Raw genomic sequence first — 21,757 nt, forward strand, 5'->3', positions numbered from 1 at the left:
GCGCACAGCTCCACCCACCGTTCATCCAAAACAACTGTTGCTTGTTTACAGGAGTGGAGGGTAACCTTAACTCAATGTAGGCCAACCAAGGTTTCAGTTTGCCCACCACTTTAGGCTAACATAAATGTGATAAATCACTTCACTTTATGTGAGTTTGAAAGAAGGATTACTTGTTGTGATATATCAAATCAACATCAATATTGTGGGCGGGATACTCGCGTCTGACTGGCCGTGCGGCTGTCACTCATGAAGCTTTTCGGGGCCTACTTTCAACTCAACATCAATATTGTAAAATAACTTGTCACTGGTGAAATGTTGCCTTGTTGTTTGATTTGGTCACATATTTCATTACATGCAGAAGCAGCACAAGATTCTGCCATTTTACACTACTTGAAAGCCAGCTCTGTGGTACAGACGCATCTCACAAGCCAGGTATAATATCTGCCGGAAACACCATGGACTGATCTTTTCAGAAATAAAAAAATACTCTTCCTGACTAATGTTTCATACCTAATTTCTATTTATTTCCTGTATTCCTGTCACCTGATGATCTCACTGAATTAAGTGGTCTGGAGAATATTGTAGAACAGTGGTTCTCAAACCTTTTCACGTCAAGGGCCCCTAAACTGACACAAATTAGACCACAGACCCCCATTTGATAAGATTTTGTCCCAGTGTCCCCCATCTGATAGGATTTTTGCTTTTAGATGTTTTATTACAAAAAGTGTATGAAACCCATGACCAAAATAGTCATACATTCTTTCAATGTGTTACTTATGGATGGAATTTTGGTGAAAATAAATGATTTCCTTTTTTGCTGGGGACCTCCTGGGACCCCCCCAAGGTCTCCGGACCCAACTTTGAGAACCACTGTCCTAGAAAGTCAGCTGTGCTGAGTTTGCTACATCGACATTATTATTCAATCAAGGCATGACGTGCCTTCTTCCAAGTTTGAATACAGATTTTGTCATACCAACTAATTAAGAAATACTGAAGTAATTCTTTAAAAGAGGCAAATTAAATGTTTTCCAGTGACCAATTTTAAGACATTGACCATGTGGTCGCAGCTTCCTGCCAGGAGTCTTTGTTGCGTGTTGTCCCTCTTCCCCCTCCCCTCATTTCCTGCTTCCTCTCTGCAATCCACTATCAAAATAAAGTCAAACATGCCCCAAAAATAAACACCAGGCATCCAATCTACAATTGAACAAAACTTTATTTCTGGACAGTCATTCCATATTATCACAAGAAGATAAGCAAACACACATATACACACATGGAAAGTGGTTTGAATCAGTCCTATGTTCAAAAGGCAGGCGGTTACAGCAGAGAAATTAACAGTTAATTACAAAAAAACACTTTTTTATTGCTCTTTACAGCAACATTGAACTTCACCCTTAACCTGGATCATTAGAATACACTTAAGGAGAGTTAATACTATTTACACACAGAGTTTATTTACATCGACAAAGCCTGAGAGGGGACACATATTAATCTACATTCTCATAGTGCTTGACAGTTGAGCAATACTCCATTCTCAGTACAGGGGTTTGTTGTACATTAATCAAATTTTCAGTCTGTGAGGGAGGCCATGTACAGTTATCACATCCAACACCCGTTTTAACAAGACCTGAGCCAAAAAACATACAGACCACAAACAAAAGAGAACACAATTCCAATTGAAAGACTTATAGATAATAGAGAAAGAGTATTATCAGTTGAATAACCAACCTCCCACATCACTATGACATGAACTGTAATTACAGCTCTCTTGTCTGGCTTCACTTGAGTGTTCAAAGTTGTAAAATCAAAGCACGTCCAAGTTTATTTTCTTGGAAAATTGCCACCATCCGTTAAAAAGAGCTTTCTGCACATCCTTCTAGTTTGTGCTTTTGAAACGATGGCTCTGTTCTCTGTCAAAATAGTTGTGGCGGCCTGGCTTCTTGTATCTCGTAAAATGAAATACGAGGAAACCAGCTATCAGCACAACTTCTCAAAACAGCACAGGCAAGCTTATCAATAAGACACAATTATGGGAGTTCTTTTACTTTTCATATTTGCTATTTTTCTGTACATGATAAAAGAGGGCTGTGTCTTTCGCTCACACTCTGACAATCACACGCACAAACACACTTGAATGAAACAAGAGGACAAAAAAAAGCAGAGCGTCAACACTGCCATCTTTACTCTTGTTGTGCAAGTGAATACTTCTGAAGTAAATACTGTAAGACGCTCACTTTACACAGCCCAGTTGTCCAATGAAACTGTAGTACTACCCATTCCGGAAGAAATGAAGAGTAAATCTGTTTTCACATGCAGCGGTTAGAAAATAGTCATTAAAGTGAGCCACTGGATTTTAGTATCAAAAACACAGTGAAACCTAAGGTGATGTGTATTGTATCTCAGTTAAGAAAGCAAGTGAGAACAAGGGTCCAAAGTCCAAGCTGTTTTCACACTCACTTGTGTTGTAAGAGCTGTAACATCTCACCCCAAGAGTTTCCAGTGTGGTCTGAACAGAAACAGTGTTTATGCATGATTGTAAATGTGTTACTAGAGATGCTTGAAGGCTGGATTCTGCACCCGAGGTGGTTTACAGTGTCTACACCACCCCTTCTATGAAACTGGTGTCCAGGTGAACGATGAGCATTCTCAGGAAGGACATCTCCTTGCGTGTATTCTCAAAGATGATCCGCGGATCGTCGGATTGGCATCGAAGGCAGTTGGGGGCCATCACCATGGCCAGGTTGTTCACGTCCATCTTGGTTATAGCCACATTGGATGGCTGAGCGAATACCTAGAGATAATAAGGATGTAAGGAGGGAGAGAAAGCAATGAGGAAGGCTGACAGTAAAGACTGACCTTTGACATGCAGTGACTCACAGTCTCAATTATATTAATGTTTTAATTATGTTTTTGTACAGTTCTCCAAGTTGAGGTTTGTTTTCAGTGTAGAGTTTAGCTTTACTTTTGAACAATTGTGAGGTTTAGTTTTACTATTTCTGCAGGGGTAATACATTTTTGAAGATATCAGGATGAGTTCACAACAGGGCATTGTAATAAAACATTCTTAAGAAAATGTTTTTGAAAAAAATGTTCACATTCTTTCTTCAGTCAGTTAAACAGCCAACAAACCTTAGAGAAAAACTAATCATTTAAAAACACATCACAAAGTAAGATCTATATTATTTTTCAGGTATTACATAATATTTATTAAGTTTCAGTTAATGAGTTTTTGCTTTGACAGTTCTTTAGTTCTTGAAGTATTTTTTGCATTAGTTTTAGTTGGCAATAATTACCTTGTTTTCAGGGCTGAATATAATATTACAAATAAAAGGTAACATGGTGCTTCTTCATTAAAATGAACTTGTACAGATGTAGTCATAATGGCATTAGTGGAATAGGGACCTTGGTTGGGGTAAATTAGGGTCAGGGCTGTGTTTGAGGGGATTATAAATCTTTGTCAACATGCTGGTTACCTGCAGGAAGTGGATGAAGTAGCAGAGCACCAGCCTGTTGAGCTCAGGCAGAGACTGAACCACAGCAATGGCCGACACTGGGTCGTCACAGTTACTGACACACTGCGTGTAGAAGTTCATTGGGATGAGAGGTTCCTCCAGCTCCCGATACCACAACTTCATTAAAGAGGCTGAAAGAGACAGACATACTCTTAGTGTTCATATTCACACACCCAACACATACATGCAGACGAGCCAAATGCTTTACATTAAATACATCCTTCCTCACCAGGAACATTGGGGTCAGAGAGATTCTCTGGGATCCTCCACTGGTCAACTTGGAGCTTCAATGCATTCACTTCATCGATGTCTCCAGGCACTCTGAAAACACAATGCAGCACGTCAGTTACACTCAGTGGCCACAAGAGGGACCTCTACCTCCACCATTACCGATGCTGCATGCCCTGTGGCAAATCTATTACTCATGTACACCCAGTTAGCTTCAAATGCGGTCTGGCGGCTGAAAGTACCCTGTTCTTTGTTTGCAGTGCTTCTTCGGAACGAAACAAAAACAGAATAAACAGAATATAACCAAACAACACGCTGTTCAGGAAAGTCCCTATGTAGGAGCGGCGTTTCTCAGGGAAATCCATATAAAGTACGTTTGACGAAAGGGAACACTTCTCTAAACAACTCAAGATGTTACAGAATTAAATTTCCTACACAAACACACAGCTGTGAAGCTCCCACGTGCTTGTGAGCTCAAGCAGCAATGTAAACACATATTATGAAGTATCAAATTAAACAGTGCAGGTCTCAGGAGCAAGGCAGGGCTGTGTGTTTGCTCTGCTGTCTGTTGTGTGTACTATACACAGGGAGAGCCTACTTTGAAAAACAGAGACCACACACAATTGTTTATACACACTATACATACAATAAAGCACGCACACATACATACAGTACATAAGATCCCCCTTCTAATTTCCTAGACTCCACCTCTCTCACACTGCTCAAGTCGAGGCATGTAATTGACTGAGTTAAGTCTGTCTTACCTGAAGATGCCCTCTGCCTGCGCCCCGCCCAGAGCCAGAACATACTGGGAAAGCTGAACCTGCACCCAGGGAAGTTTCCTGTCTGGGAAGAGCTCATTCTGCCTCTCCATCACCTCGTCCAGAGAACTGCCAAACAGGGAGGGAGTGACGATGGCCCTCCTACTGTGGTCGATCTCCTCCAAGGTGGGCTTGCGTAGACCCTGGAGGGGTGAGAGGTGAGGAAGGTAGAAGATTTACTACCTGGGCATGTCAGGGAATATGATACTAATCATGGCCGTGTCTGCAGGTGCGCTACTATGACTGGGTCTGTGTTTATGTCTCCACCTGCGACTGTGTCAGTGTGCCTGTAATTATGTCTCCCTCTGTGACAGAATCTACTATGACTCAGATGTGAATCACAACTTTCAAACTGACACATTCCCTTTTTTGACCATGTGAAAGTGGCATATTTTTGATAGCATGTGAATGCAACATCTAAAGCTTAACTCTTAACTCTTAACTTTTTCTTTTAGCTTTACCTTTTTGCCTCCGGTGATCGCCACCTTCTGCAGTTTCCGATGGCAGAACTTGGCATATGTGCTAATAGGCAGACCTGTAGGTTGACAGAAGAGGCAAATTCCAGACTGAGAAACAATAAGAAAAACAAACTCCACAAGAGAAAACGTACACCCATGCTATGACCTCAAAGGCCCTGAGTAAAACCCTTAAGCATCAGGCATTACTGAACACACAAAATAATAAATTATTTAAATTCTTTCCCACACACAGGATAAACAGTGCCCGCCCCCCCCCCCCCCCACAGATGTCAAATAGTGTGTGAGATGCAGGCAGTGGTAATTGGAGAGACATGTTGTTGTGTGATTCTGGCATATGGGGATTAGAGCAGGCCCGGCTAAACTGTCAGGCTGAGGGAAGATTTACTGCTGTTGAACAAAAGCTTTCGAGACAGGATCCGGCCTACACATCCAACGCTCAGGTGATTCATCAGCGTACACAGACATGAAGGGCTACGGAGAGAATGAGAAACACAGAAGCTCCCTGTCTGCTACCTGCTCCAAGTAGCTACTGTAGGGCACTGATCTATTTTGGAAGTGAACTGCATTAGGGGAATAATGCTGAAGCGGGATGTACTTCAAGAGACACAAGCTACAGCAGAACCCGATCTGTCCCTAAAAAGTTAAGAGATTCTGTAGACTTCCAAAAGCCAACAGAAAACCTTGATTGTTGGGTCCTCAATGTGCATTTGTGAAAAGAAATCATCCCCATCTTTCATTGCTGTGGTAACTCGGGTTTACACCAAATGCTGAGCTCTCATGGGGTCTACTCCCGTTCCCACTGTATCAGCTACCCAGATGGACAAACCCACTGACGGGATTTTAAAAAGTAACAAACACTTTCCAGCATGTTCGCTACAGTCGAAGCCCCCAGATTTATGGCAAACAGGTGACTCCAATGCACGCTGCTAATCTGACCCGAGTTCGACTATAATTATGTCTAATTAGAGAGATCACACCAATAATTTGCCCTTGATCTTGGCAAAGATGGGCTATTTTTTCCCCAAGACTTACTCAGATAAAAGCAAGAGTGCAGAGCCTCTGTGCTGCAGTGAGAAAAGGGTTTAAACACTACCGGTGGTCTATATTTACATCAGGTTGGGTGGCATGAAAACAACAACAACCAGGCAACCAAAGCCCGGGGGATATGCGAGCTCATTAGGAGCTTGAGTGTACTGTACCAAGCTGAGAACGGCATGACACCTGTCTGCACATGGGTTGAAGCTAAGCTTGACAACAAAAACACAGAGCCGTTAAAGGATGTTGAGGAGACAACTGCAGTCTCGTCTTGGTTAATTGTTTATGAGACAAGTCTATGCTAATCCAAGTGCTGGCTGAACCACTAAGCACCCTCCCCCCAAAAAAAGACAGTTTCCAAGCTCAGACCAGTCCAGGTCTAGCCTGACAAGAGGCCTCCAGTTCCCACATGTGACTCCTACTCCCTGCTGCTCACAGCTGCTCATTGCTCCGGTCAGACGCAGTGTACATGTTCCAGCTCCTCCATCCATCAAGCAAACAGCAGCTCTCATTATGCTGTTTTTCTACAAGTGAGGCTTTTTTTTCTTCTTGTTGGCTTTCATCAAGATTCCTCTCTCTGAAAGACCTTTAGAGTTAGTTAGAAATGTTCAGTAGGCTTTCACATTGAACTCTTAGTCAGCTGGACTTTTTCCAGCATAAAGCATCGAGTCTGAGTCACTGAAGTACAATATGCGAGGCCACCGCTGTGGTGTCTGCTGTTGAGACTATTGGGTTCCTCTCTGGTGACATCATCATCATCAGAGCTGGCAGTGTGGGCTGCTCTAATGAGGGCACGTGCCGATGAGTCGGTATCCCCTTAAATGGTTGTCTGACATGCAAGTAGCAAGAGAGATCGCTAATATGATTCACAGGGTGGTCCATTGTGCGCGTGCAGGACGTTCTGAAATTCTCATCCTACATGTTTTTTTTAAGCTCAACTTTCTGTGAAACCCATTCATTGTGTCTGCAAGTACACCAGCATGTGCTCATCTGACAAACTGCACAGCGCTGAATTTTCCATCCCACTCAAGAGTGGTCACTCTACAGGGAGCGATATGTTAGATTTGTTATGGCTTGCTTTGCTTAGAGACTCTAGACAGCTTTTGAAGAAAGTAGAAAAACATCTTTTGGACTCCCTCCCCTACCTACTTTGTGCTCTGTCAAACAGATAAGCTTGTACAAATGGGAAATACTGAGGATCCTATGTTCTCGAAGTGATACTTGGGACTGAAGGACAAGTTATTGCACAAAAGATTGACCTTCTTCCTCCTCTGTGTTCTGTTTCCGCTTCTTTCTGGACTTTGAATTCTTCTTCAGCTTGAGTTCCTGCTGTTCCAATATGAACTGAGTCACTATGAAAAAGAAGACAGCAAAGGTCAAATTTCTGATGGGCAGTTAGATAAACACAAGGCCGACAATCAGATTTATTGGGCTTATCCAAAACAATACCATGCTTTCTGTCATGATCACATTGACTAAATGAAATCAAAATATCGTTGGAAAATAGAAAGGGAAAGAAGAAAATGTTCATTTAATTTTAAAAAAGGGAGCCATCCCTCTGGCCTACATAAACAATGTTGGTGATCAGACAACATGGGGAGGTACAGAAGAAAGAAAGGTGACCCACCCTGTTGCTCAGTCTGAGACTCACATTTCTTGTCGCTGGTGGGCTCCGTGTGTCTCTGGATGTAGCCTTCCAGGTAGCAACGGAACTTGGGTGAGGGGGCAAAGAACGCCAAGCTGACAGCCATCAGCTCCCAGCCTGCCGCCAGGCTCCTGGGGCTGGCATTGCCAGTGGTCTGCCTCACCAGCTGCACATACAGCTCATCCCGCAGGCCCGGCATGTCCCAGCACTTGGTGACGATGAGCAGAGCACAGTGACGGCGGTCGAGGCGTGAAGGCCTGTCTCCCATGTAGGCCTGCAGCAGCTTGAACATCTCGCAGGCCTCCTTCCTGACGGCACGGTTGCTGGTGACCAGCATGGGCTTTTTGATGGACCCGCGGTTCCATGACAGCATGTTGGCGATAGAGACACGGCGACGGAACAGGCCTTGTGTGTGCATGTTGAGGTGCTTGCTGGCCCAGTCCTCCATGCCCATGTCGGGAGGTGGGGGCTGTCGTAGGGTGGCGTAGGAGAGCTGGTAGGTGGATCCTCGTGCTCTTCCTCCGGCCCCATCACCTCCCTCTCTGTTGTCATGGTTGGTGGGGCGGTGGGGGCCCAGGGAAGCGGTCCGCCCATCCACCATGCCCTTCTTCCTACTCTCCAACTGAGTCTGCAGCTCTAGTGTGCCTGCCTGCAGGGGGAAAAGAGGTGAGATCGAGATGAAGAATTATACAGAGGAGGAGGGAGGGTAGAAGAAGAGGAGACACAAGGGGTGAGGCAAGAGTGCAGACAAGTACAAGTACAAACTGTGTGTGTGCAGCTGCAGAATCTTCACTGTGTCTCACTAGCAGCTGGGCTGCCTTCTGCCTACTGTGCTCGGCTCTGCAGTGCTGGGGCTCGAGGGCGAATTGTTGCAGGATCGGCACATTCATTTCCTAATGCCAGAAAAGAATTGTACTACGAAAGAAATCTCCCCAAATCCTTGTGAAACCTGGCCTCAGGAGCAGGTGACCAGATAGTGGCATAACAGTCCTTATCCCTGCCCCTTCCCACACCAGGCTCATCTACATTGCAAAACCAAAGCTATGCTCTACACAAGGCCTTCCTGTGATCCCTGCGGTAGAGTTTATGACTGTAAGGAGCACCTCACCTCCCTTAATAGAAAAAGCCAGTAACCCAGATATGCTCTGCAAACAGCCAGTAACAACACGAAACCAGAGCCAGAATCAAAGCTAAACGTTACTAATGGAACATAAAATGCATTGACATGTCTTTCCAATGAGACCCTGATGTAATATGGAGCTGACAAGTGCCAGACAAGCTGGACTTTAGATTTTGGTTTCTCAATCAAATGGAGCAGATCTGAGGTCTGGCTTTGGCAGAGAGTCTATACGGTCGTACAGAGTTGATAGATGACAGGTCAACTCCAGAAGATCAAAAACAACAAAGCACATGTTTAATATGTTTAGGGAATGGGACATATGCTGTACAACTTCTACTTTCAGTAAATTACACTGTTTAAAGATAGCTTACAGATGCACCAGCTCAGGATGGTAATTTAGTCATACTACGGATTGAGACACAACAGTGAAACAGTGGAAAATGTTTTCAATTTATAAAGGCATGAATTATTCATGGTCTTGGTGGACGTGGTCAGATTTTCAGTGCACCCTTTGAACAAGTCAGTTCAAAGGTCTTTCAGCAAGAACAGAATGTTCAAATATGGAAAATATAGAGCTGATCGTACATAGCGAGCCATAATCTGTGAGTGTGTGTGAGTGATATAACAGCAGGTCTGGACAACATTCCAGGACAGACTTAGGGGGCCTGCTTAGTGCACCTTGGCTGTTGTCTAACATGCTAAAGATACAGTGATACCAATAAGCCTTGGTACAAGCCTGCCTCCCCTTCCTCCTCCTTCTCCTCCCCTGCCAAGCCTGGGCCATATGGGCCGCAGCGGCCCTCCTTCCTGACCAAGGGGAGCCATGTCCTGAATCTCTCTGGCCTGGCATGGGCCCCAGATGCCCAAGCACAGAGCTGGCATATGAGTATACAGTACCTGCAGTGCAGGGCAGATGGAAGGTGGTAAGAGGATGACAGGTAATGCTGGGAATGTGGCCATTACAGTCAGCGGTGCCCAGGCTGCCCACCGCCTAATGTCCTGGGGACATTTAGGCACTCAAGACAGGAATGTACGAGGCAATACTCACAAAATGCTCTGTGTTCTGTTCAAAGAGACAGATTAGCCTCACTGTTTTCATCCCAGAGCTCCCTGTTGAATCAAACATTGCTATAGTTGCAGAGGTGCAGTGGGCCCACTTCTGAAAACAACACTATAATGTATAGAGGTACAGGGTGTGATTCTGTTGCAAGAGGGGATTTGGAGATTAGAAGTAGCAGATCTTGGAATTGGCTCCACATGCTGCTACTTATATAACCATTTTGAGAAGTCAAATAGTTCTTTCATCTTTGACCATGTGCACCTTTTGTAAGAACCCTTGACGTCAAGCTAAGCCATCACTATGGCTCCTCCACATGTGTCTTTTTGTATTTTAGTGCTCTGCAAAGTCAAAATATAACCAAATCTATTGTGTTGTCAGGGTTGTTTTTTTGGTTTTTAAAAAAAAAAATCTGATCTGCCCCAATATTCCAAGAGGAATATTTCTGCTCAGTCAAACAATATGTCCATTCTTCCACTCCCAGCTCTCTGAGGACTAGACACACTAAACACTGTAAAAGCAGCTAAAAATTCCCATAATACGCAGATGCTTTATTCAGGCATGACTCAGCCTCATTTGACACAGTGAGACTGAATTCTCTAATCTGATAGTGAATCTGGAGAGACATCAGTAATCAAAGCACTTCCAGACCAAACAAAGCTGAATCCAAGCAAACCTGCCGAGGCAAACAGACCACACAATAACACTGACACAGTCGAGCTCTTAATCAGACGGGAAAGTATCATAATACAGGATTAGTTTAGACGTATTCTATTATAATCTCTATTTCGTTATCAACAACAATTTCACTTCTCGGTGTATGCCTCACGCACACGTACACACACACACACACACACACACACACACACAAAAGGGGGTGGGGTTACCTGGGAGGGTGGTCCTGGGGTCTCTGGTGAGGATAGGCTGGCCTGGCTATTCACACTCATCTCCAAGGTGTCCACCTTTTCATAGGTCCTTTTCTGCCTCCCCGGTATCTCCAGAGGGGTCAGCGCATGGTTGCCATGGTTACCTGCCCTACTCAGTGACGGGGTGGTGAGGTCCTCTCTTGATGCGCACCTGCCTGCTGACCCCGCTACCCCTCCGCCATACCACCGGAGTGTGTCCGCAGGGGAGCGTGTCCGAGGTATGACAACCCTCTCCCCCATCTCCGGGTCCAGCCCAGCTCTAACCTCCCTCATGGTGTTGGAGCGACTCACCACCTCCCTCATCTCTGCCATCAGCCTCTCGTTGAGGGCACACAGCTCCCCGCTGCTGCCTACCGACCCCGGCCTGCCTCCTGCACCGCCACTGGCGCCCACCCTCCTCCTGCTCTTTCTTCTCAGACTTGGGGAGGGGCCGGTGGAGTAACCAGAGTCTTGATAGTTTGCTATGGCCTGGGGGGTTGAGGAGGGGAAGTCCTGCGAGGCCTGGCTACTCTGCCTGCTGTGTCGTGCCTCCATGGCGCGCTGGACAGTGGCCTCAAGGACCCGCCAGCTTTGTTTCTTGTCCAGTGTACTTGGGCCTGGAGTTCCTGGCTCTCTGTCCCTCAACTGGCCTCGAGCCTGGGGCAAAGAGTGGGCCTGGGGCTGTGGATGTGGCTGAGGTTGAGGCTGGGTCAAGACAGGATCCTGCCTTGAGGTAGGGGAAGGGGTACGTGTGGGTACAGGAGAGCCGGATAGGAGCCCCTGTTTAGGGTCCACGTTGACCATGTGCTTGATGCACTCCAGACCAGCTGGGCTATAGTCAGAGGCAGAAGGATTCCTCTTGTGTCTGGACCCTGGATGAGATGAACCAGGGTGCTGGAGGTGTCTGGGCTTTTGGAGGCTATGGGTAGGTGTCAGGCGAGACAGAGGTTGTCCGTTGTACAGGTGCGCCCCCTCTACCTCCATGTCTGTTGGGGGTTCATCATATATGGGACAGTCTGAAACTGGCTCGTCATAGATTGGGGCAGTGCAACCATACTGGGGAGAGACTGGGCGTGGTGTGCTGGTCTGTGACCTGTGAAGGATCGGACTGGGATGGCTACTGTCTGATGTCACCAAACAGAAGCTGCCATTGCTAGCTTTTCTCAGGTGATGAGCCTGACGTGTGTCGGCTGCCATTTTGCCAGACGGAGCAGTTTTATATCCCTGAGCAGAACTTAAGTGTCCTCCTTGGGCCTTGTTGCCAGGGGGGTGCAGGGTGAAGGTGTTGGCTTTGCCGTGTGCACTGTGCTGGAGGTGCTGCTGCTGCTGCTGCTGCTGCTGCAAGGCTGGGCTGGGCTGGCTACGGCTCATGCTGTTCACCTTCACCAACATGGCTGCCTTAGAACCAGGTGTAGGCTGCCATCTTTGAGAAGCATCCCTGAAAGAGAGAAAACAGAAAGAGATTTGACATCGGTCAAAGCAATAAAGTATATATAAAGCCTAAATAAACACCCAAAAGTCAACAGACAGTACCATGAAAGCACTGTCATCATATATAATCATTCACAGGCATAAAGCCATTTGCTATATTTCATCTATTCTAAAAAATCCAGAGCTGACAGGGCTGGGAAAATCAGCAGCAATCCACAAATTCTTCTCCAAACATTTCGCTGACCTCCAAAGACTTAACTTCATTTTTAGCCTGGCAGTCATAACAGCCTAGTCAAACCCATGAGACAATAAAAAGTGCCTAAATACAGTTAGTTACTAAACACAACACATCTCACTGAAACCCATCCACAGTTTCAGTTCCTAACATGCGGGACGTCATCTATATATGACTCATGGCATAAAAGACTGCCATCCGAATCCCTGAATGAACATTTGGACTGTAAACCAGCAGGCCACATGATAAGAGGTTGATTTGGGAGAAGTCAGGATCGCAGTCGTTCACAGCTGAGAAGATCTTCACTCGGGTCCAAAGGTTAATTCTTCTCCTTTTGGTTGAGCGGCTGGGCTAACTTCAAACCCAACGGCCTACTGCTAATCCCAGCAACCTAAAACAATCTGCCATCAATCTGGTCACGCTGTTGTGGTCTGCTGCCCTCCACTCTGCTGTCGCCTCATAATCTTCCCCAGCAATCAGGACTTTTCATTCCTCAACTGATCAAAAACTTGCCCTCTTAAACCAATGAGTGTCTACAGCGGGCATTATTGCACATACCAGCATTGGACACAGTTGGCAGCTGGCCCAAGTAAGGCACATGTGACGCAGTACAGAATATAAAAGGCTTACTCGCTTAATCAGAGGTCAAACAGGTAAATAAATTTGAAGGCAGGCAGAAGAGACTTACCTTCCCTCCCTCCAACCTTACTTAACATTCAGTGGGGTAATTAATTAGATCAAAGCCAATCACCTTCTGTCCTTGTAAATCCAAACATAAACACAGCTCAGTGTAGAGCCAGAGCAAGTGTTCAAAGGCTTCCCTTTTCCAAGAGCACTACGACTCAGTTGAGAATTGGGCTGTAACGGCTGTAAGAGGATGCAGAGGGAGGAGAGAAAGAGGCGGAGTGACCCCCCTCTCCTCCCCACATCTCTCTGGAACAATGCTGAAACAATTCCCCTGAGGTCCTCCAGCCAACGGCAAACTTCCTTTAGTCCCCCCAGCTACAGCTCTGCATTTTTTTTTTCTCTCTCTCTCTCTCTCTCTGTCTCTCTCTCCTGTCTACAGAGTGAGTCACACCGCACCTCAGCGGTTTGAATGTAAACAGGCTCTCATCTTCAAACGGGTCCCACAGATTTACCATCCAGGCAGGGCCTATAAACAGCTGGGTCTCAGCCACCTGGCACAGCACCAGGACAGCCTGCCACAACCACTGTTGTTGGGAACACTCCAAGGCCCCCACCTCACTGAGACCAATCAAGAACGTTTACGGCCTTAACACACACACACACACACACACACACGTGTGAAGACAAGACGCTCTGATGGATGGGATTCATCCCAAACCACCACTGTTTAGTTGTTACAAGCAAGTGTGAGTGAGTATGGTTATACAGAGTGGGAAAGGGGGGTTGATAGGTGACAGCTGTAAACATGAGAAGCCACTGTTTGCAGTCTTTCGAACAGTGTATGTTTTCTCACTCTGGTCCTGTCAAGCAGGAAGAGGTGATACAAATTCTACAAAATCATTCCCACCTCAGCAGCTGACCGTTTAGCACTGATTTGCTACGGCAGGAACAGCTCACACAGGAAACATCAAGGCTTTTCTTGTAATTGGACAGCTAAAGAACACAGCGGACCTCACACACAAAACCATAATAATCAAATGTTCTTCTACATTATCCACAAACAAACACACATCAAACAATCTCTGGGGGTTCATGTAATAGCCGACTATATAGAAAATGAAAACATATGAATCTGTCTTCTATGTTCTTGGTGGGTGGGTGACGTACTTTATGAGGACTGACCCTGAGATAGTAGTGACCACTACTTCCTGTCTGAGGAGGTCCTCTGGAGGGTTGGAGAGAGGGCTTCCCCATATGAAACACAAACAGGAAATGCCTAATGCAATGTTCACACACTGCGCCTAGGGCCAAAGCACTGGCTAAATCTTGATTATAGGGAGCTTATACACAGCTTTACGAAATGTTTCACTTCATACATACATACATACATACATACTATAAGCTTGGACCCAAGTAGGCCCTTAGATGCTTCATCTTCAGGTCCAAAAAACACTGTATGCTGAAAAATGTCATCACAAAACACATTCATAGGCCTTTGAAGAGCATCTCTGCTAAGTCCAGCTCACAGTGTTGGGAGAGAGGGATTTTGTCAGGCTTTATCTCTGTTGTCTGCCTGCCATTGTCCAAGTCAGGCTCAGCGCAGGTCTAGCATGTTCACCCCCCCCCCCCCCCCAGCACTGGCATATTATGTTGGATGCCAGCAGGGAGTTCGGTGCGGCAATCGTCACAATCGCATGGGGGGGCCGGCAGCCAACTCCAACAGCAAGGCTTTACAGTGTCTTTCGATCTCTATCCAAAGCCTCTAATCCCATTACACAGCTAGAACAACACTAGCATATCAGTAAACCCCAGGTCAACCATTTAAAGCATGATTACAAACCCTGAACCAAAAGAGAGACAAAGGTGATGGTCAGAAAATACAACAGGCCTAGAGTGGGGAGACGTTTGGTGGTGGTGGTGGTGGTGGTGGTGGGGGGGGGGGGGGGCTAGCTAGAGAGACAAGGGAGGAGGGTGAGAGCATGTGTAAATGAGAAGGGGTGGGGATTAGTCGTGGGAGAGTGCAGCAAGGGAGGGGAATGAGCGGGAAGGCTGGAATTCCTTAGGGCTCATTCAGGGGCCTCTGTGGCAGTGTGGGGAGCCTCACACAATGCATGGCTGTGCCATTGTCACGGAGACGCCCTCAACGACAGCAATGGAGTGCATGGGGTGGGGGGGTGTAGAGAAGAGGCTGAACCTGAATGAGCCATCTTCAACCTACAGAGTCAGTCAGGCAGACAGACAGGCTCTTGCGCAACACTGAACAGGCCTGGACTTCTAACTAACCATAATGAAAGTTGTTTAGAAAGGGTGTGTTGCCTACTAGCAGCCTGCCTGTCAGGTGTTTGTTCAATGTTAGCTGAAGGTGGGGATTATGCACAGCAATTTATCACCGAGGTTAAATAGAGACATGATAATTATCACTGGGAGTAAACGCTCCAGATTTTTCTAAACCTCCATTTCAATTATTTCTCAAGCACACATGATTAGACACACACAGCTCATGCACACACACCTATGCTACGCCCACATATGCACTTAGAAACCCCTTCATTCAGAGCCTAGAGCTAGCATGTGAGACCTTCAGGAAGACAGCGAAATATAAAACAAAATTAAGTTAGAGGCCCTTTGGAAACCAACGGGGTAATCTGATTGGCCTCTGGGGGCAGCAAATCAACTTAACGGTCAGCAAATTTCAATTAGTCTCAGCAGCTCTGGTGTCTCACACCCACAAACACATCCCAGGTACCTCTGTCACTGTTCTGAATATTACTGTGGTCTCAATAACCAGTTAAATATACTACGGGGACTCTGCTGTCAGCAGATGTTCAGTCTCTCCTTTCTTTCCTGCCTGGAATAACTGCTGTTGGAAAAGTCATCAGCTGAGTCACTCTGGTGGATAGGGATATGGTTTTGGAATACCCTCGGGGAATGGTGGGGTCTGAAAAACAGGGGTTATTATTAACATTGGCTGCACAGGAAGAGGAAATGAGGTCACACAGGCCACACTTCTGCTACACAAACACCTCAGAGCACAAACCACTGCGATCTGCGTAGAGGAAGGAAACTGAAAAGACAAAGAGGATTCGCTGAGGACAATGTCGCATCCACTACGCCAACGTTCAAAGCAGATTTTTCCTCTCCCTTTTGAACAATCTGTCATAAAAATATCAAGCAGAAGCACAAAGTAAAGCTGGTAGCCCCCTAGTTCCTGTCAGACACCTCCAGAGAGCCAGCTGTCCTACAACAGCTGAACTGATGCACCTCCCTCCTCTGAGCCAAGAAGTCTACCAGTTGTGCGTGTCTGTGGCTCCCGCAGCCCGACCCTATGAGGAGGGCTGGGCTGGGCCAGAGGACCGCCACTAGGATCATTTTGAAGAGACAGGATGAGGCCAAACCCCACTGGATTCCAGAGAGACCCGCCTCTGGAATTTGAGAGCGAATGTGCAGCTCTTTTTGTGAGGGCAGATCCAATTATTGCACGCTGTTTGGATGACATGATTAAAACTGGATCCTCTTCACACACACAAAACCTGTTCCAGTCAGTCTCAAGTCTCAGAGATATGATCAAGAACACAAAAGAACAGAAAACCAACAATATGGTAGAGGACAATGATGTCCCATTAGAAAAAAATACCATCCTTCATGTTGCAAGTCAGTTGAGGCAGTCAGAGCAGCATGCCTGAGGCCAGTTCACGTGTCACTTGTGCCATTGGTTCTTCATGAAAACCTTGGAGATATCCCACTGCACCACATCAGCAGAGAGAGAAGTTAACTGTAAAAGCAATGTTTCAAGGATGTCTAAAATAAAACAAAAGAGGTTTTGGATACACTGCTTCAGCGAGACACATAAAACTGTAGCTCTGTAATCTAGTTCTCGAGAACGCCATAAACTTTACATTTACAAGAAAGACAGAGTGAAGTGTGGAGAAACAGCGCAGAGGTTAAAAAACGAAATAAGGATACTGTCACTGTTAACCAGACTAAAGTACTTCAGCATACAACAGGATCACAAGTTCAAAGTGCAACGTTTTCACAAAGGAAAGACAAAAAAGGAAACCTACTTTATTATTATAGGCAGACTTAAAATGCCATCTGAAAAGAGCTGAAAATGAGCTTACCACACCAGCAGTGTAGAGATAAAACAAGTATTTCCAGTGTGCGTAAAAATGCTGTGGCTAAGTCCTCAGAGATGAAACGCATGAGAGGTTTGTGCTCTTGCAGTAAACCTGCAGACAATGTGTGACTCATTAAAAACTTTATCTAACCCATCAGACGCCCCCCGGTTTCCTAAATAATCCCACTGGTGATTTCTCCTACATGACTCACAGCCAGACAGTCAACATGAGGGGAAGCTTGTTTTGTTTTGGCTTTTTAAAAACTTTTGCTTTCATGCGCATGGTTTATTTAAAAAAATCCCTTTAAAAACTTCCCCCAAAATAGAAACTGAAATAGAAAATAAAATGTTTCCAGTTCTGATTTTCAGTTGGTTGCGTCAGACATTCCCCTAAAATACGTGTTGCACACTCATATAAAGCCATCCTGCTATCTTGTATCCTCTTGAATGTGATTCAACTTTGGTATCAACACTTATAAAAATAAACAACGAAGCAACCCTGACAGAGTTGAGTTCATTTAGGTAAATGTATCCAACTCTGTAAACTTTTTAAAAGAATACAAAGCCAGCCAGCAATCAGGAAAAGTGAGTTTGAAGTGTCTAATGTCAGCGTGACTGCCTTAGATTGAATGCTGGTGCACAGCTATATCATTACAGGGCTAAATGAGAGGGTACATACAAGCCATTTGGTATTCTTCTTCATTCAGCATACCTAGACTTCCTGCTTAGAGAAAGCTCTCAGTTGACCCTGTGGGACAACTGGGTTTAAGTGTGAGCCTTTGTTCCTTTTAGTGGTCCATTATATGCCCCAGGCCAGCCCATAAGACAAAAGAGTGCTGTGACCCTGATGTGAACCACCTTGGGTCTCTTCTGGGTTGTCTTACACCATGCTGTCATGTGTCCTCAGCAGACTTCTACCATCCACCTCAGCAAGTCTCCTGTAACTTGAAAGCTTAGTGGAATGGAGCCCACACACATTGAAGTTCACAGATCACACACTGTCTATGGTGAAATCCCATACAGATGTTATCTGGTTGATGAGAACAACACACAGACACACACACACATGCACTGAAAGGTGGGTGAAATTCAATACAGATGTTATAAGCGGGTTGATCTGTAACACCTTCAGGTCCTACATAATGGAAAGAGATCACTTTGTTTCAGTTTCCTGTGCCCATAACCACATGTGACTGACATGTTTATCCCAGGAGACCACGGTACTTCCTTGATGAACACCACAGGCTCAATGTACCCAGAGATTCCCAGGACATGTGATAAGACTTGGCCAATGAGTAACAGATTTGGCACTCAAGTCGACACATAACTGCGCTCACATGCCTACACTTCCTATAAGCATGAACATGGCCACATACAAAGACATGAGCTTTACAAAGAGAGGGAGAGACAGAAAGAGAAAGGAAGCAGCATCAACCAACCCATGCTTAGAATAACACACAGGGTGTGTTGTGTGAAAACTCTGGAAACTCTTCTATCTATTATGAACAGATTTATTAATAGCCCAACACAAAAGGAAACTAGTGTTGGAAGGACTGGGATTGTCCCGTCTCCACAAAGAACAGCATTGTTTTTCAAAAGGTCATAAGTTATTAACATTTCATGTCCGCTGAAATTTCACAGAGAAAAACAGGGAAGGAAAAAAGAACATGTGAAGACATGTCTAAAATAGCTGAGACGTTCAAGCCAAACATTGAGGAACTTTAAACAATGAAATACCCCATTACTCTACAGTACTAAAAAAAGTTATGACCGGAAGTAGCTTGCTTAAAAAAAAGGTGGGACTATATTTTCATTTAAGTCCCTAACGCTCCTCTGTTCTGGGTGGGACAGAATAATTAGCTAACCTCAAACCACTCTGACCCTTCAAACTCTTCATTTAAACTTTCTCCCTTGCTCTCACCCATTGACCCTTCTCATTATCAATAAGGCTGGCCACTAACTGCAGACAAGCATGTCTGCAAGTTTGTTTTCATCCATTTGAGCTGTCGCATTCCACCCTCTCTGTGCATTTTGCAGTGGTTTCTAATTACCTAAGAGATGGAGGGTGGTGAGCATGCGAAGGGCCATGTGGCTAAGCAGGGTATCAAGCCCCTGTGGGCTAAAGGCTCCTCAGCCTTCCTTGGAGGAACACAGCTGGCCATTGTTTTAAGGGGAGACAGAAAAGATTCTGGGAAAGGTTGAATCACTGGAGCAAAGTGGGATCCTGTGGGGAGTTTTAACACTCCCCACACACATCAGAGGAAACGCAACAAGGCCTCCAGTAGTGTCATTCAACAGCCATGGCAGACCAATTAGTTCCCCCTCCACCTTTACGTAATCCCAAGGGATCGGAGGGTCAGAGAAGAGACCTCCTAATGGCCAAAGTGAGGTACAAGAAGAGCCAGGAGGAACCAGAGAGCCAGAGTCGCCACGGCAGAGCCTTTAAAAACCAGCAGGGTTCGCCTTGTTTATCTGCAGCTGGAATGTAGCGGTTCTGCTTGTTATTAACCACAGACAACACTCTCTCACATGCCTCTCATGCGTGCACATATAAGCTCTCACCCATAAGAGGCGTTGCAGTCTTTGATGGCCTGGGGCCTAGATTTGTTTTAGGAAAATGAAATGAGCATTGGAGCAGAGCGGAGCAGGGTGGTGGTGGTGAGCACACAGAAGGACACCAAGACGGCCTCAGTGGCCTTGTGCCAGGGGAAACAGAGGTGGCATGTCTGGAATCTGGCTTGGAGGGAAGAGACGTTGGTTTGGACGAGGCCACAACGGCAAGCACATGATGGGGTCTCTGAATGACTTACTGTTAGGGGCTGTTCTGCACCAGTAACCCTAGAGTGTGGGGGGGGGGGGCGTCGTGCTCTGTAATATAACTGACCGTTCTCCCCATTTGGTAGCGATTTGCTGAAGTGGCTGAGCACGGTTCACAGGCAATAGTATGGAAACATGGGACATATGGAATGTTCAGATAAGTGAGAATGAAAATAAAAAGGCAGTTTGAGTTCAGCTTTAGTGGTCAAAAGTCAAAACAATCAGCAGAGGCATTTGAAAGTCATTACGACTCACTATGCCACATGCTGCGATGACTATCACATTTCCCTACTTTTCTCCTGGTAATATGATCCACTAATGATTAAGCACAATTCCCTTTCCAGACTTACTGTAGAGGCTGTACTGAAGGTTTGGTCAGGCTTACCTCGGTGGGTCTTTACTGCCATCTGTGCTGTGTTCACTGCTGCTTCCGTCTCCCTGCAATCTGCTGTCCACTGTCGGGTCCAGCTCGGGGGTGGCAGCCTCTTCATTGGTCTCCAGAGCTCTGGGGACAGGGCTGTCACCGTCGTGCTCGGGCAGAGGGGTGCAGCGCCCCTGGCTACCTACACTGCTGAGACTCCCCGTGGTCCCGTGGTGGTGCCTGTCCCCGCCCCCTCCAGCCCGCTTGGCCTCGCTGCATCGCCTCATGGCTTGGAGCTGGGAGAGGGGCACTATATCGGCTCCCTGGGGTCGATGCCAGACTGTACGGCGTCCAGTAGAGTTATAGTAGTAGAAGCGGCCACTGTGGTGGTCAAACAGCTCCCACCACTGGTTACCGTCGGCCTGGCGGACAGGAACTCCTGGAGGGGGATCCCAGCCGCACTCACCGGTGGTCAAGTTCACATACATACGCTCACGGGAGCGTGGCTCCAGGATCTCCACCCAATCAGAGCTAAATGAGAAGCAACAAGACAAATGGTAATGTGTTATTCATAGCTAAAAATGGCAACAGATTATTTACCAACAGGATACGATGATGCATTAGAGGCCATGGTCACGCCTGAGTACTAATCAACTTGACAAGCAGTAAACAACTCACACTGTTTGACAGACTGAGGCCCAAAAATGCCCACTTGCCCATATGGAGAGTGTCAATGTTTGTGTCCCCTACATGTATCCATCTGTGTGTGTGTGTGTGTGTGTGTGTGTGTGTGTTAGCAATGATGTCATCTATTTGGTAGGCAATGGAGCGGCAGGAGTGATGGCACGTTTGTGTGTTTCCTGAATAAGGCGACAGGTGGACACACTCAGCGAGACACCAGGCATGGAGTCAGCAGGGCCCAAAGAGAACCATACGCTCCCAGCACTATGAACGCAAAAACAACCAAGCTTAACTACAATCACAGAGTGGCAACAGCCAGCTCAGCACAATACACACAACAACAACAAAAAAAGACAGTGGAGAGGAGGGGTGCAAAAAAAGAGATGGAGACAGAGAGGGAAATGGAGAAAAAGACAACCCAGTTTGCAGAAAAGTACAAAGGGCACAGATAACAGGGACAACTAATTACATGCAATTAGACCATGAACTGAATTTCAGATAAATTATAGGACACTTTATCTATCTGTGTTTAAGTGTGTGGCATATTGCAATTGAATGTCAGCCCATATTATGGGTATGTGCCACATAAAATCAGGGTCGATAAATATGACAAATAAGCGAGGACTGCAGTTTGCTGGTGCTATTTATCCAGGTCATGGTACCCTTTAGTGGGCTCCATTATGTCTCCT

General features: G+C 46.0%; 1 protein-coding gene across 1 annotated transcript in view; it reads right to left on the minus strand.

Moving 5' to 3' along the window:
* Positions 1-1,195: 1,195 nt before the first annotated feature.
* The window catches only part of arhgap46a (Rho GTPase activating protein 46a), a 31,609-nt gene continuing 11,047 nt past the window's right edge, over positions 1,196-21,757 (minus strand). The window contains exons 2-10 of the mRNA XM_070902469.1: positions 20,412-20,918; positions 10,785-12,240; positions 7,703-8,369; positions 7,335-7,427; positions 5,023-5,096; positions 4,505-4,704; positions 3,742-3,833; positions 3,474-3,643; positions 1,196-2,791 (exon numbers count right to left, since the gene is read on the minus strand). Coding sequence (XP_070758570.1) covers positions 2,597-2,791; positions 3,474-3,643; positions 3,742-3,833; positions 4,505-4,704; positions 5,023-5,096; positions 7,335-7,427; positions 7,703-8,369; positions 10,785-12,240; positions 20,412-20,918 — 3,454 coding nt within the window. The 3' untranslated portion in view covers positions 1,196-2,596. The remainder of the gene's footprint in view (positions 2,792-3,473; positions 3,644-3,741; positions 3,834-4,504; positions 4,705-5,022; positions 5,097-7,334; positions 7,428-7,702; positions 8,370-10,784; positions 12,241-20,411; positions 20,919-21,757) is intronic.

Source organism: Enoplosus armatus, chromosome 3, assembly GCF_043641665.1.
Source record: "Enoplosus armatus isolate fEnoArm2 chromosome 3, fEnoArm2.hap1, whole genome shotgun sequence".
Lineage (NCBI taxonomy): Eukaryota > Metazoa > Chordata > Actinopteri > Centrarchiformes > Enoplosidae > Enoplosus > Enoplosus armatus.